At 42.7% G+C, this 15,966-nt stretch overlaps 1 protein-coding gene across 2 annotated transcripts in view; it reads left to right on the plus strand.

Moving 5' to 3' along the window:
• The window catches only part of LOC126355936 (uncharacterized protein SYNPCC7002_A1628-like), a 61,339-nt gene extending 46,379 nt beyond the window's left edge, over positions 1–14,960 (plus strand). The window contains exons 6-7 of one of the 2 annotated variants that reach the window (XM_050006509.1): positions 10,609–10,720; positions 14,737–14,960. In XM_050006509.1, the coding sequence (XP_049862466.1) occupies positions 10,609–10,720; positions 14,737–14,903 (279 nt within the window). In that variant the 3' untranslated portion in view covers positions 14,904–14,960. The remainder of the gene's footprint in view (positions 1–10,608; positions 10,721–14,736) is intronic. The other variant, XM_050006510.1, reaches the window with a different exon arrangement.
• Positions 14,961–15,966: the final 1,006 nt, after the last annotated feature.

Below are 15,966 nucleotides of genomic sequence, written 5' to 3' on the forward strand. Positions count from 1 at the left end.
CCATGAAGTGGAACACGCTGCTCCTATGTATTGGAAAACATTCTTCACCTAGAAACAGCATTGTGTAGACAATTGACAGTTTTCTTTAAATTTCTCAATATATTGATTGGATAGGGGCTGTACTGGGCCCTCACATCTATAAGGAACTGTGCCACCTCGAGAGATGCATTTCCATAAGCAATTTCAAAAAGTAAAATGTCTTTGTGACAAGACTAATGAGTTTTTTTGTCAACCTTCAAATTGGGCAGGACTACAGGAACTTCTTAGTTTCTCTGAGTATTTAAGAAAGTTATATTGTACTATTTTTTCCAGCCTCACATGCAAATCATAAGTCCCTGTTTTGTATGCAGTATAAGAATACAGTTTTTCACATCCAAAATAAACCACTATATCAATATTATGAAAAGGAAATTTGTTACCATATAGCAGAGATGCTGAGTCGCAGATAGACGCCACAGGAAGATTGTCACAAATAAAGCATTCGGCCTGTAAGGCCTTTGTCAAACATAGTCGACAGACACAAACACTCACACAAAAGCAAATCACACACACAACTGCAGTCTCAGGCAACTGCGGCCACACTGCGAGCAGCAACACCAGTGGATGATAGAACTGGCGACTGGATGGGGTAAGGAAGAGGCTGGTTTGGGGAGGGGAGGGATTGTAGGGTACGGGTGGTGGACAGTGCAGTGCTGCTGGGGAGCACGCAGGGACAAGGTGGAGAGGGTAGGGCAGCTATGTGCAATCAGGAGTTTAAGTGGGGACAGGGAAGGGGTGGGGAGAGGGGGTAGTGGAAAATGAGAGAACTATAAAAGACCGGGTGCGATGGTGGAATGTGGGCTGTATAGTGCTGGAATGGGGAAGGGCGGCTGGATGGGTGATGAAAATGACTAGCGAAGGTTGAGGCCCAGTGGGTTATGGGAACTTAGGATATATTGCAGGGAAAGTTCCCACCTGCGCCATTCAGAAAAGCTAGTATTGGTGGGAAGGATCCATATGGTACAGGCTGTGAAGCAGTCATTGAAATGTAGGTTGACATGTATGGCAGTGTGTTCAGCAACAGGGTGGTCCAGTTGTTTCTGGGCCATAGTTTGTCAGTGGTCATTCATGTGGACAGACAACTTGTTGGTTATCATGCCCACACAGAATGCACCACAGTGGTTGCAGCTTAGCCTGTAGATCACGTTTCACAGGTAGTCCTGTCTTTGATGGGGTAGGTGATGATTGTGAAAGGACTGGAGTAGGTAGTGGTGGGAGGATGTATGGGACTGGTCTTGCATCTGGGTCTATTACAGGGGTATGAGCCATGAGGTTAGGTGTTGGGAGCAGGGGTTGTGTAGGGACGGATGAGTATGATGTTTCTCATTTCAGGGCACCACAAGTAGTAGTTGAAACCCTGGTGGAGACTGTAATTCGTTTGCTCCAGTCCTGGGTGGTACTGAATTACTAGGGGAATGCTTCTCTGTGCCCAGACAATGGGTCTTGGGGATGTGGTATGAGATTGGAAAGATAAGGCACAGGAAATTTGTTTTTGTACAAGGTTGGGAGAATAATTACAGTCTGTGAAGGCTCAGTGAGACCCTCATTATATTTCGAGAGGGACCACTCTTTACTGAGGATGCGACGATCATATGGCTGGGCTCTGTATGGAAGGGCTTCTTGGTATGGAATGGGTGGAAGCTGTCGAAGTGGAGGTTTTGCTGGGGTTAGTTGGTTTGATACTGATGGAGGTTCTGATGTAGCCATCTTTGAGGTGGAGGTCAATACCAAAGGAAGTGGCTAGTTGGGTTGAGTAGGACCAGGTAAAGCAAATGGGGGAGAAGTTGTTGAGGCTTTGGAGGAATGTGGATAGTGTGTCCTCCCCCTCGATCCAGATCGGAAAGATGTCATCATTGAATGTGAACCAGGTGAAGGGTGTAGGATTCTGGATGTATAGGAAGGATTCCTCTAGATGGCCCATGATTAGGTTGACATAGTATGGTGCCATAAGGGTGCCCATAGCCGTCATACCACAGATTTGCTTGTAGGTAATGTCTCTTCACCCATAATTACTTCTCCTTTGAAGGTATTACCTACAAACAAATCCAAGGTACGGCTATGGGCACCCACATGGCACCATTCTGTGCCAACCTATTCGTGGGCCATCTAGAGGAACCCTTCCTATACGCTCACAGTTCTAAACCCCTTACCTGGTTCAGATTCATTGTGACATCTTTGCGATCTGGATCGAGGGTGAGGACACACTGTCCACATTCCTCTAAATCCTCAACGATTTCTCCCCCATTAGCTTCACGTGGTTGTACTCAACCCAAGAAGCCACCTTCCTAGATTTGGACCTCCACCTCAAAGATGGCTATGTCAGTATCAAACCTACTAACCACCAGCAATACTTCCACTTCAACAGGTGCCACCCATTCCATACCAAGTCCCTTCCATACAGCCTAGCCACCCATGGTCATCTCATCTGCAGTGACGAGCGGACCCTCTCGAAATATACTGAGGGTCTCACTGAAGGCTTCGTAGACCGTAATTATCCTCCCAACTTTTGCGCAAAAACAAATCTCGTCTGCCTTATCTTTCCAGTCTCCCACCACCTCCCAAAGTCCCACGATCTGGCCACAAAGCAGCATTCCCCACATAATTCAGTACCACCCAGTGCTGGAGCAACTGAATTACATTCATCGCCACAGTTTTGACTACCTCTCATCGTGCCCTGAAATGAGAAATGTCCTGCCCATTATCCTTCCAACAACTCCCACAGTTGTATTTCTCCATATTCCGAACCTACACAATATACTCATCCATCTCTACACAACCCCTGCACCCAACCCATACCTCATGGCTCATACCCCTGTAATAGACGTAGATGCAAGACCTGTCCCATACTGCCTCCTGCCACCACCTACGCCAGTCCGGTCACGAACATCACCTATCGCAACAAAAGCAGGGCTACCTGTGAAACCAGCCATATGATGCATGGGCTAAGCTGCAACCGCTGTGGTCCGTTCTATGTGGACATGACAAGCAACGAGTTGTCTGTCCACATGAATGGCCACTGACAAACCGTGGCCAAGAAACAACTGGACCACCCTGTTGCTGAACACACTGCCAGTGACTGCTTCACAGCCTGTACCATATGGATCCTACCCACCAGTACCAACTTTTCTGAATTATGCAGGTGGGAACTTTCTCTGTAGTATATCCTATGCTCCTGTAACCCTCCTTTGTTAGTCATTGTCGTCACCCATCCAGCCGCCCTTTCCCATTCCAGCACTATGCAGCCCTCATTCCGTCGTCACATCCAGTCTTTTTAGTTTTCTCCTTTTCCGCTAGCCCTCTTCCCCCGTCTCTGCTGCCCTCCATCTAACCTCCCAATTGCTCATAGCTGCCTTACCCTCTCCAACTTGTCCCTGTGTGGTCCCCAGCAGCACTGCACTGCCTGCCACTCCTACCCTACTACAACCCACCCCCCCTCCCCCCACCTTCCCATCCCAGCCTCCTCCTTACCCCCACCCAGTTGCCACTCCCACTATGCACTGGTGCTGCTGTTCACTGTATGGCTACAGTTGCCTGAGCCTGTAGTAATGTGTGTGTGACTTTTGTGTGTGCGCGTGTGCGTGCGTGCGTGCGTGCGTGTGTGTGTACATCTATTGTTGACCAAGACCTGGTGAGTAGCAACTTTCCTTTTCATAATATTGTTACTTTCTGTCCTGGATTTTCCATTGTTTGATAAACCACTGTATCTTTCATTTTCTCCTTGCCCTCAAATATATAACCAAATTTCTTCCAAATTGAGAGTTTCAACTTGGGTTCTCACATGAAATTATGTCTGTGGTATGCACTTTATTAAAGCACTCTGTCTAACTTCTAATTCAACACATACATTGCATCAGCAAACAGTCACTACTAAGTGTTAATTGATGGTAGCAGGAACTTAATCTCACGAGGCCAGCACTTGCCAGGGTTGTCATTCAGAACATGACTCACAGACTGCATGATAAATTAGGTCACAGCAACGACTTGTTACTAGGTGAAGGCCTCCTTGGGTGCAACTTAAGTGGTCATACCAGAAGGTAAGTGCGGAAATAAACTTCTGCTTTACTTGGGCCCATAGACTTCAAAGTTTTCAGCTAGCATTTCAATAGATGTATTGTGCCCTTTCAGACAACCTCTTTCACTGACTGCAGATAACACAATTTGATGAAAAGCTTATAATAAGATTGATATTGTTCTTATAATTTTAAACTGCAAAGCAGTTGTTATTGCGTATATTTGTATCAAATCTCACCTTTATCTGTAAAGATAACAATCATTGCAGATATCTGCAGATCTATGTATCCAAATGTACGTATCCACACTGCCCTCTACATCTGAGGAAATCACATACTAATTAGGAGGCAAGTTTGAGCATAAAAAAGTCATATACAAAGAGAAAGTGGCAAGAAAAACCCCTCAACACTAATCATCAAATTGTACACTTTCAAGATATTTTGTCCCTGCTGACTACCTACTGAGATATATTTGGTGCAGTTGAACTGATACTGCATAAATACATCCTCAGAGACAAGAAGTTGGATCAGAATAGTCTTACATAATCTGTGTATGCTGTGGAGGACAGCTATGAAAGAATACTTTTGGGCAACTTGAAAGCAGCTCCATGCAGCTCATAATTAAACATTTCATGAGATACAGTGTCATGCAACATCAATAGATAACAATGAAGGGACTGTATTACAGTGTATGAAGGTACAGACATTAATAAAAACAATACTGTCTAAGCAAATTTTTCAGGAAGTGTCTTGGATTGTCTGACTACAAGTGTAGCTCAAGGTGTCCTCCAAGGAAGCACTAGATTTGAATTTGTAATAGAAACGCCATCATAGCCAGAATAATACTGTTTTTCAGCAATTTAATTATTTTTTAATCTCTTTTGTAGCTGTAATTTTGAAAAGTATGTCTGCTGGTGAAGTATGCACTTTTTGTCCAATATATCTTAATTGTCTGCACATAGTTGTTAATTGTTAGTAACTATGATTATGTGTTAAGAAGCATTTAATGAGTTCATTGACTATATCTTTTAGTATGTCATAATTTTTGCCACAGTGATTGTCCAAGAACTGAATCTCACGCGTGTCACTGTGTTCCTTGTTTAATAATGCTGGTGAACAATTTTTTGTACAACAACAATATAAAAAACATTGATTGCTACACACCACATAGAGGAGGCATAGTGTCCCAGACAGAAACAATGAAAAGACTGCTAACATTCACTTTCAGACAGAAAAGTCCTCTATCAGGAGCAGGAAACACACACATCATATGGATACTGTCTACAACTCCTCGGGTTCAACTGCAGTCTGTGCCTTTGTCAGGCATGAGCAGCAGTCTGTGGTGGGGGTAAGGAGAAGGCATTAACAGAGAACATGATGTGCTGTGGTGATAGCTTAGAGGGACATGATGAGGTCAGGATATGACTGCTAGGTACAGAGTTGGAAAGCTGTGCAGGGGATGGGGAATAGGAGAGGGAGTTGTAGAGAATGGGAAAAGGCTAGTAGGTACATTGGTGGGACAGAAGGTGTTTGCAGTAAGAGAGTGAAGGATACGATGTAGAGAGAATTCCTACCTGCACAGTGCACAAAAGCTGGCATTGGTAGAATAGATCCTGATAGCATAATTGCAATCAGTGAAGTGAAATACATCATGTTAGGCAGCTTGTTCAGCAAGTCGATGGTTCATTGGTAACTGTTTGGCAGTGGCCTTTCATGTTGTTGTTAGTTGTCTTGTTAACATAGAAAGCAGCACAGTGGTTGCAGCTTAGTTTGTAGAGCATGTGACGGCTTTCACAGATAGCCCTGCCTTTGATGGGATAGGAGATGTCTGAGACTAGACTGGAGCAGGTGGTCATGGGAGGATGTATAAGACAGGTCTTGAGATGTTGCATCTGGGTCTATTGCATAGATTTGAAACATGAGGCAAGGGGTTGGGAGCATTGGTGGCATAGTGATGGACAAGGATATTGGGAGATTCATTGGGCAGCAGAATAAGAATGTGATTCAGTTGTTCCAGTCCTGAGTGGTAATAAGCAAAAAGTGGAGTGTTTCTTTTTGGCCATGGTACTGAGTAACAAGAGGATTGCTGCTCCTTGGCCAGATGGTGGTTGTGTGGGAGGTGTTATGTGACAAGTGACAAGACATGGCAAATCTGTTTCTGTACAAGGATGGGTGGGTAGCTTTGGTTTGTGAAGGCCTCTGTGAGACCTGTGGCATATTTGGAGAGGAACTGCTCATCACTGCAGATGTAACAACCATGGGTGGCTAGGCCCTATAGAAGTGGCATCTTGGTAGTGAATGAGTGGTGGTAGTTGAAGTGGAGTTATTTCTGATGGTTGATAGGTTTGATGTGGATGGAGGCACTGACATAGCCATCTTGAGATGAAGGTCAGCGTTGACGAAGTTGGCTTATTGGATTGAAGGTGAAAAGTTGAAGCAAATGGGAGAAAAAAGTGTTGAGATTCTGGAGGAATGTGCATAGGGAGTCCTCACCCTCAGTCCAGATCATGAGGATGTTATCAATAAATCAAACTAGGTGAGGGGTCTTGGGATTCTGGATGGTTAGGAAGCGCTTCTCTAAATGGCCCATGAATGGGTTGGCACTGAATGGTGTCATACAGGTGCCTATTGCTGTACCACGTATCTGTTTGTATGTGATGTCGTAAAAGGAAAGATAATTGTGGGTGATGATATAGTTTGTCATGGTGACAAGGAAGGAGATTGTAGGTTTGAGGTCAGTTGGGCATTAGGAAAGGTAGTGTTCAGTAGTGGCAAAGCCATGGGTGTTGGGAATGTCAGTCTAGAGGAAGGTGGCACAGACAATGATGAGTAGAGGAGATGTTCTGGGGTGGGCCTAAGGATTTGAGGAGGTACTGGAGATCCTATTGGATTTCTGCTATAGGATCACTGTGGCAAGGTTTGTAGGTAGACATATCTGACAGATGGTGGAGACCTTCCGCCAGGTAATCTTTGTGTTTCGTAAGCATTTGTCAGCAGGTAGGATTATGAGGTCAGGGTCAGTTAACAGGTAGTAGAATGTCGTTCTTACTATGAATGTAGGGTTGGTTTTCATTATGGGTGATTTGTGGAATGATGATGAGGCAAGATTCAAGTTTAGCATATTCTGGAAAGTTAACAAGGAGTGGATCACATTTGGATGGAGGAGTGAACTGAGTCAGGCAGGGTACAGTATTGACTTTGGATTGTGTTTAATTGGTAGGGTTGGTGGCGAAAAAGTTTTTCCACTGTACGGTCCAGGAGAAGGAAAGAAGGCCTTCAAGTCAAATTTAAGAAGGGAGACAGTGGATAAGGCCTTTGTGAAGGACTGATACTTTCGTGGTACTAAGCTTTTGTAGGGCAGGTTCATGGCAGTGTTTTGTCCATGCTTAGGTTCTGCATTCTGTATGGTATAGTAAATGTAGTAGGCCTGTGAAGCAGGGTTTGTCAGTTATGAGGAGATTTGGGGGCAGATTTGATGGAGACTTTTCTACAAGTGGTGGATAGTGGTAGTCCAAAGTGGAAGTAGATGGTGAACAGGTTGAAGAGATTTTTCAGGTGGCATTGTGCATGCTGCTCTAATTTTTATAATGAAGGAGTTCCAATCTGGGAGATGGAACATAGGAATTTGGAATAGCAGAGCAGTAAAATTTAATGGACATAGAGGAAGTATTACAAGGATCTTTGGGCCTGGTTTATATGGTTTTACAGGACTATGTTGGTGAGGGCTATAGACTGACAGAATTTGATAGAGCTTATTTTGGGAGGAGGGGTTGGAGCTGGAAATTGGTAATTTGATTGTTAGGCCATTTTGGGGGGGATTCCAGGAGCATATGTGGGACTGGGCTCTGACTAGGGATAGGGGGACTTTTCTGTGTTGGCACAGATCGAAGGAACAAGGATTCATATGGCAGGATTAAAAATAAAAAAAAGACACACAAAAATCACAAAAAGACTAAATGGATTAAGTATGGGGAAAAAAGATGAGACCTGGCAGAGGAGGACCAATAGTGAAGGACAAAAACAAACTAAAATCAATGTGAGAACACAGTGAGACCAAAAAGAAAAATAAATAAAAATACAGTAATAATGCTGATGTGAGGCATGCTGCCATGGTGTGGTGGGTATGCAGCTGTTCAGTTATGAGAAAATTGGATAAATTTTTATTCTTGTATCTCAGTTGCATCAATATACAATTTTTGCTGCCTTGCTTACAGGTTTTGTGCTGATACCTCCCTCTCTCAAACCACACATCTTCTTACTAACCGTAACTAGTCATACAGTATGGTGTAAAAGGCACAAATAGCATCTATACAGAAAGTCAAACTGTAGACAAAAAGTACTCTCATTGATCTTAGCCTGTGTGTCTATTGTTGCACCTGACTGAGACAATGAAACTGAAGTGACAGTCAGATGCAACAGTACACACATAAACCAATATCGGTGAGAGTACTTCTTGCCCACAGTTTGACTTTCTGTGCAGAAACTATTCGTATCTTTTTGGTATAATGTTGTATGACTAGTTACGGTTAATAAGAACGTGTATGGTTTGAGAATTGGTATGTCACCACGGAGCTGATAACCACTAAGCACAAAGTATATATTCACACAACTGAGACAGACAAATACAAACATTCTCCACTATCCACAATAATTGTGGGATGCAGGTCAATCCTATCCCACTATAATGTCACCTTTAAAGGCATTGCCTAAAAACATGTACATCATATATCAATGGGCACTCACATGAGTGCCAACCTAATCATGGGCCATCTAGAGCAGTCCTTCTTATCCACCCAGAATCCCAAACTCCTAAGCTGGTTCATATTCACTGATGACGTCCTTATTATCTGGATTGAGGATGAGGACACCCTAGACTTATTCCTCCAAAACCTCAACACCTTCTCCCCCATTCACTTCACTAGGTGCTGCTCAACCCAGCAAGCCACCTTCCTCAATGTTGACCTCCGTCTCAGGGACAGCTACATCAGTACCTCTGTCCACATTAAACATACCAACCACCAAAAAATCTGCATTCTGTACTAAGATGTCCCTTTCATACAGGCGAACCACTTGTGCTTGTCACTTCTGTAGTGACCCTTCCCTAAATATGCCAAACATCCCATTGAGACCTTCACATAATGAAATTACCCTCCCAACCTTGTTCATGAACAGATCACCCATGCCTTGCTCTCCAGTCACCTATCATCTCCATCACCACTGTCTGGCCACAAAGGACCACTCCTCTTGTGACTCATTACTACAAAGAACTGAAGCAAATGAGTCGCATTCTCCACAGGGTTTCAACTATCTCTCGTTGTGGCCTGAAAATGAGTGGTATTCTGACCAATATGCTCCTGACGCCTCCCACAGTGTTATTCCATCCTACACGATATTCTTGTCCATCCCTTCGCCACCCAAGCTCCCAATCCCTCACCTTATGGCTCGTTTCCCAACAATGGATGTAGATGCAAGGTCTGTCCAATACATCCTCCCACTACCACCTACTCCATTTGTGTCACAGGGATCTCCTAGCTCATAAAGGGCAGGGTTACCTGTGAAAGCAGCCATGTGAACTACAAACTAAGCTGCAACCACTATGTGGGCATGACAACTAACAAACTGTCTGTCCATATGTGACCACCACCAAACTGTGGCCAAGAGACAGATGGACACCTAGTTGCTTAATATGCTCGCCAACAATATGTGCTTCACTTCAACGACTGCTTCACAGCCTGCATCATCTGGACCCTTCCTACCAACACCAGCTTTTCTGGACTGTGCAGGTGGGAACTCTTCTTACTTATCCTTCATTCTTGTAACATTTCCTGGCCTCAACCTCCACTAGTCCCTGTTCTCCACCCTTCTCTGCTCCCACTCTAGTACGACACATGCTTTCTGTTCCACTGAAGCACCTACCAGTCTTCTCCTCTTCCATACGCCTCTCCTCCTCCTCCCTTCCTCCCCTCTCACCTTCCCCAGCAGAGCTTCCTGACTCTGCACCTAGCATCCCTATCCTGCCTTCATCACATCCCTGCTCACTCCCACAGCAGCACACCCACCCCATATTGCTGCTTACATCAGAAACAGGCACATCCTGCTGTCGAGCCTGAGCAGCCATAGACAGTAGCCACATGTGTGCATGCCTTGATTGTGAGATTGCCTGTGTGTTTTCTGCTTCTGAAGCAGGACTTTTTCTTTTTTATCTGAAAGCTAAAAGTTTTGCCGTCTTTTCATTGGGTGTATCTATGACTCAACATCTCTTTTATGTGATGAATGGCAGTCTATCCTTTACGTATTTTAGTTATTCCATCATGGCCTTCCAGTGCTAGTTTTATGTACTGTCTTTTGATGGGTGAGTGTAAACAAGAATCAAATTTTCAAAATGTCATGACCCAGTAAAGAAAACTTAAAAAGTCAAAAGTACATAAGTTCCAACACTCTGTTTAAAAGTTTCAGATATACCCTCTAACACATAAACAGTTGTTCAAAAATAACTTAGATCTAAGTTTTATTTTATATGTTCCATACAATGTAATTAAATTTTGAGTTTTCCATACAGGAAAGCCTTCCTTACCTGCTGAGTTCATTTAAACCAGACCTGGTTCTGTATGATGCAGGAGTAGATCCGCACAAGGATGATGAATTGGGAAAGCTGCAGCTCACAGACAAAGGTTGGAAACTAAGATTATGTGACAGATTTCAGATTTTAAGCAAGTTTGGTTATTGTTGGAGATATAAAAAGGAAACTTAAAGAGTTAGTTAACAGAAATATTACTAATTTATTTGGTAGTTTTGATAAATGATCACTAAAAATGCCAAGATGTATTTTTTCTTAATTATTTGGTTCAAAAAACATTTCTGAAATCTGAGGTTTTCTTAACATGATAGAAGATATTTTTCCAGGTGTCCCAGCCAGAGTGACAGTTCTATTTTCTAGCACACTGACTTCCTTTGCCATCTTTGTCAGGTGTATAGGCAACAACATTATGTCTGGGTTCAGCCAACAATTTTAAATGCGAATTATTGTTCAGAAAACTTAAAGTCATGCTGGCAAACCACTTGGAAACATATTTTCCAAAAAGAATTATTTATAGTCCAAGTGTAAGGTTGTATATAATTTTTTCCCATACATTACACACAATTTCGAATGCGGGTTCTCACTGATCCTTCATAAATTACGTAGGACACAGTCACAATTGGAAATATAGTTTTATAATACATAGATCATTGTTTTCAGAATGCCGCCATTAGAAATAGTGTTTCTTTGGTCAGTATTTTGCATTGAATGTAAATAACTGTGCTGTTTATGTCTGTGATAGATCTCAAACAACATTTTTTTTATATTGATCTACACAACAAAGTGGGGGTAACAAGTGGTCAATATTGCAGTGAGGACATTATTCACAATATAAGAATATACACTTAAAGTGTTATTTAATACATTCAGTGAAACTTGTTATACCATAAAAAGGTGAAGCTTTCACCTGTAAAGACAGAGAAAGAGAGACAGACAAAATTAGAGCCTAAAACATATATATTAAGCAGATACATAATAGTGAAGAAATCTCACCATTGTATGGAGTTTTATTATGAAATAAATCACTTTACCAGATAGTAACTGCAAAACAAGACAGCTAGGAGGGGAAAAAACATTACTAGTTATATCTACTACTCCAACTCTGTAGCTATTACCCTTTGAGACATAGAATTTATGAAAGAATGTAGTCATAGTATACAGTCTCACTTCCACATTACAATTCATTGGCGACCAGTTTCAGATGGTAAGCATCCAGTATCAGGTTTCAAATAGTCATTAAGTGATAGAGGCAGAGTCTGGAGGCTGGAAGAGGGGTTGGTGATGATAGCTTTCAACTTGGAGGGAGGCAGCAGGTTTGCTGGCTAGGAATGTGGGAGGGAGGGGTGGCAGGTGCATGTGCAAGGCATGTGATACACAGGTACTAGAGCCAATGAGGTGCGACACACGATGAAGGTGATATTGATGTGTGGATGGGAGGTAATGAAGGGACAGAGCAGGAGGAAATGTTGGGTTGATGATGTGGGAATGTAGGGTCATGAGAGTGAAGGACGTTTGGCAAAGATAACTCCCATAGTTCAGAAAATCTGATGCTGGAGGGAAGGATCCAGATGGCTCAGGTTGTGAAGCAGCCATTGAAATCGAGCATGTTGTGCTCAGTTGCATGTTGTGCAACTGGATACTCAACTTAGTTCTCAGCAACAGTTTGACGGTGAGCATTCATTCTGATGGGTAGCTGGTTGGTTGTCATACCAACATAAAAAGATGTTCAGTGACTGCAGAAGTGTTGGTATTGCCCGGGGTTGGAACAGCTAAACCATATCCTTTACCAAGGCTTTGATCATATGTCGTCATCCCCAGAAATGGAAATCCTGCCCAGGATTCTTCCCACTTCTCCTAAAGTGGGATTCCATCTTCCAACCAACCTACATAGCATGCTGGTCCCCCCCTATGCCTCTCCCACTCCAAACCCCTTGCCATAGGGGTCATATCCATGTAAAAGACCCAGACGCAAGACCCATAAAATTCACCCATCCAGCACTTCATACTCCAGTCCTGCTACAGGCTCATCCTGTCCCATCAGAGCCAGGGTCACCTGTGAAAGCAGCCATGTCATCTACCAACTTTGGTGCAATAATTGCACAGCTTTTTATGTTGGTATGATAACTGACCAGCTGTCTATCAGAATGAATTGCCACCATCAGACTGTGACCAAGAACAAAGTTGATCACCCAGTGGCACAACGTGCAACTTACAACATGCTAGAATTCAATGACAGTTTCACAACCCAGGCTATCTGGATCGATCCCTCCATCACCACCTACATGGATTAAGTAGATGGGAGTTACGCCTGCAATGTATCCTTTGCTTCTGTAACTCTCCTGGTCTCAGTCTTTGCTAACCCATTGTCCCCACACCTGACAGTTTTCCCTGCCTTCATCCTGTCACCCACTCACACTCCGCACTTCAATGTCACCTTCCATTGTATGTCACACCTCACCAGTTCTGTTACCCATGTATCACAAGCCTAGCCCAGGCCCCTGCTATAGTGTTTGCAAAATGTCATGGCCACTACACACGCTGTAGTCTGGAGAAGTGTGGGGAGAGCGGCAGTGGTGGGGGGTCACTCAGAGTGCTGTAGGGGAAATGCCGAGCACTGGAGAGGAAGTGCCATTTTAAACTGAAGCCTACTCTCACATTTTTTGTAAATATTAAGTGGAGCCTCTCCACGCCCACACTTGCTTGGTGACCATCCAAAAAGATCTGCTGTCACCTCTGCTTTCGTTAGTATCTAAAAAGAATTCCGCTGAAAGTGTAGTGATTTATTTTTGTCTGGCTTGTTAACCATTTGTAACTTTCATTTCTCTGGTTGTAATGTCAAAATTTGCTTCTATTGCCAAAAAAAGAGGGGTTTACACTGTCTCACATCATGGACATGCCGTGCAGACACAGTTGCGAGGGAATTCTGAAACAGTGATTTATTAATTTTATTAAGTGAAGAACTGAGATAAAGTTAGTCAGTAGCTTATGAAAAAGCACACCCTCGGTACAAAAAAATGTGTAATGTCTTCATGTATGTTGTTCTAAAACCTATAGCATTTCTCGTTTCACCAGCTATTGATGGCCCTTAAAAATTACATTATTTGACCAAAAACTTGTGTACTTATTGGAATAACACGGTAGATAATGAAGTTTTACGTAATAACAATATGATAAAATACTCTCCTCTTTTCGTGCTATAATTTGCCAAAATCTTATTTAGATATCTGAAACCATTTATGAAATATAAAGAATGATGTGGATATTTCACTCTGGTTTTATTGCTGGCACGGTGCGATAGCAAATGAGTGTGCTACATCAGATCAGTTTTCATGAGATTGATGACCGATAGATACCCTTACCCAAGTATAAAGAAAAATTCAATATGTTAGCTAAAATTTCATATGCAACAACATCATATGTAATATGCACCAAATGCAGAATCATAGTAACTTCTGTTTTTCATTGCACACTTTTCTATACTTCGCACAGAGTCTTATTTTCACATAAATATCACTATAACTATGGCCATTAATGAAATTATGGGCACATCATCATGAACCTGACATGTAGAGCTGTAAGTAAAGCAAAAATGAAGTTTTTCTACAAAATAGTTCCTGTAAAACTGTTTGAGAAAGATTGCAGGGCACACCTTGATTCTGTCATCACTGTCTGGCTGAAAGGTAGAAAACACTTATCGGCCTTTCCATCCGAATAAATGAATGAACTTACCCAGCCCTTTGGATGAAAACTGGCCACTGCACATCGGCCACTGTGCCCTTTGCAAGTTATACCTACGGCTTCCACATTCCTAGCAAGCAAACCCGCTGCCACTTTCCAAGCTGCTTGTTATTCATCGTGAACCTCTCTTTCTGCCTCCCACATCTCTCTCCCTCTACCCATCCCACCTGAAACAAACCCAACTGCACCCTAGTCCACCTGCCAAAATGAGTGTGTGTGTGTGTGTGTGTGTGTGTGAGAGAGAGAGAGAGAGAGAGAGAGAGAGAGAGAGAGAGAGAGTGAGTGAGTTTATATTGCATAACTGTCTTTACGTTTCATTTGTTAAAACAAGTGACTATTTTGATACATTTCTTGCCTATTTCACTTCAACAGGATTATATGAAAGAGACTTCTACGTAATGGATACAGTTATAAAAAAGGGAATACCATGTGCCACTGTTATTGGAGGCGGTTACTCAAGAAATATTGATGTCCTTGCCAGAAGGCATTCAATTATCCATAGGGCTGCAACGTCTGTGTGGTTGTCAAATTTGTTATAAATATTTTGTATTATGTTCTATTTTGTGTATCAATAAAGAGTTTTAATTTTTGTAACAATACTGTATTACATTCATTACTATTGGAAAGGTGTCAACCTGTGTAACATAAGACTCCATAGGAGGTTGAGGTGGTCAGGAGTAGATTCCTCAGGGCGGTCAATATGACCCCTTCACTCCAGTCTTGCAGGTTCTCTAGTGGGAACAGGAACAAATCCAAGTTCACTCACATTGGAAGTGTTTGATTTATTTCTTAGGTTCAGAGTATAATGGAGATCCAATGAAGACATCCAGCAGGCAGGAAGGCTTGTGACCACAACAGCCTGGGAGCAGAGTGACATTGCATGATATACATTTGTGGCCACAGTGGAGCTGCATTAATTACTTGTGCTGCAGATCAGCATGGCTACGGTGTGATCAGACGGAAGATGGACAATGATGGTTGAACCAGCGTATGACAGTAAAGTGATGATTCTTCTCTGGGATACACAGCAGTAACTTGCTTTTTGGATGTTGCTGATTTTAGGCTTCTTGCCAACCAAATGGCCAGTTTTTATAGGAACCATTGTCAGGTTTTTTTTTAAATTTACATGCCCCAGGTGTTGCATAGTTCCCATGTTGTGACACTGCGTAAGGATCCTGGATTTTGATTGTACTCCCGTCTGAATTATTGTTCCATTGTACCAAGGATGGCTGCGATGGTGAAATGCTACGCCAGCTGATTACTGCAAGAAGTGTGGTGATGGCAGTGGTTGCTTGCTCCTACCAGCCTCCTTCCCTTTTTGAAGAACTGAGGTGCCCAAATTCCAAGCTGCAGTTGAATCTGGAACTGTCTGGATGATGATTGTTTACTTCACACGTAGTTCATACTGGACACACTTTCACTATTTATCGAGTCTTTAACTCCCTATTGACACTGAGTGCTTCACATTGTAGTATGTACAGGTAAGCAAGTTACATAAGCTTGCAAATACTGATGAATAATAAACCATAACATTGATCAAATTATCGAATATTCACTGACAGTCGTTTCATTTTCTTCCAGGGCTAACGTCGTTACCATAGA

Source organism: Schistocerca gregaria, chromosome 3, assembly GCF_023897955.1.
Source record: "Schistocerca gregaria isolate iqSchGreg1 chromosome 3, iqSchGreg1.2, whole genome shotgun sequence".
Classification (NCBI taxonomy): Eukaryota; Metazoa; Arthropoda; class Insecta; order Orthoptera; family Acrididae; genus Schistocerca; species Schistocerca gregaria.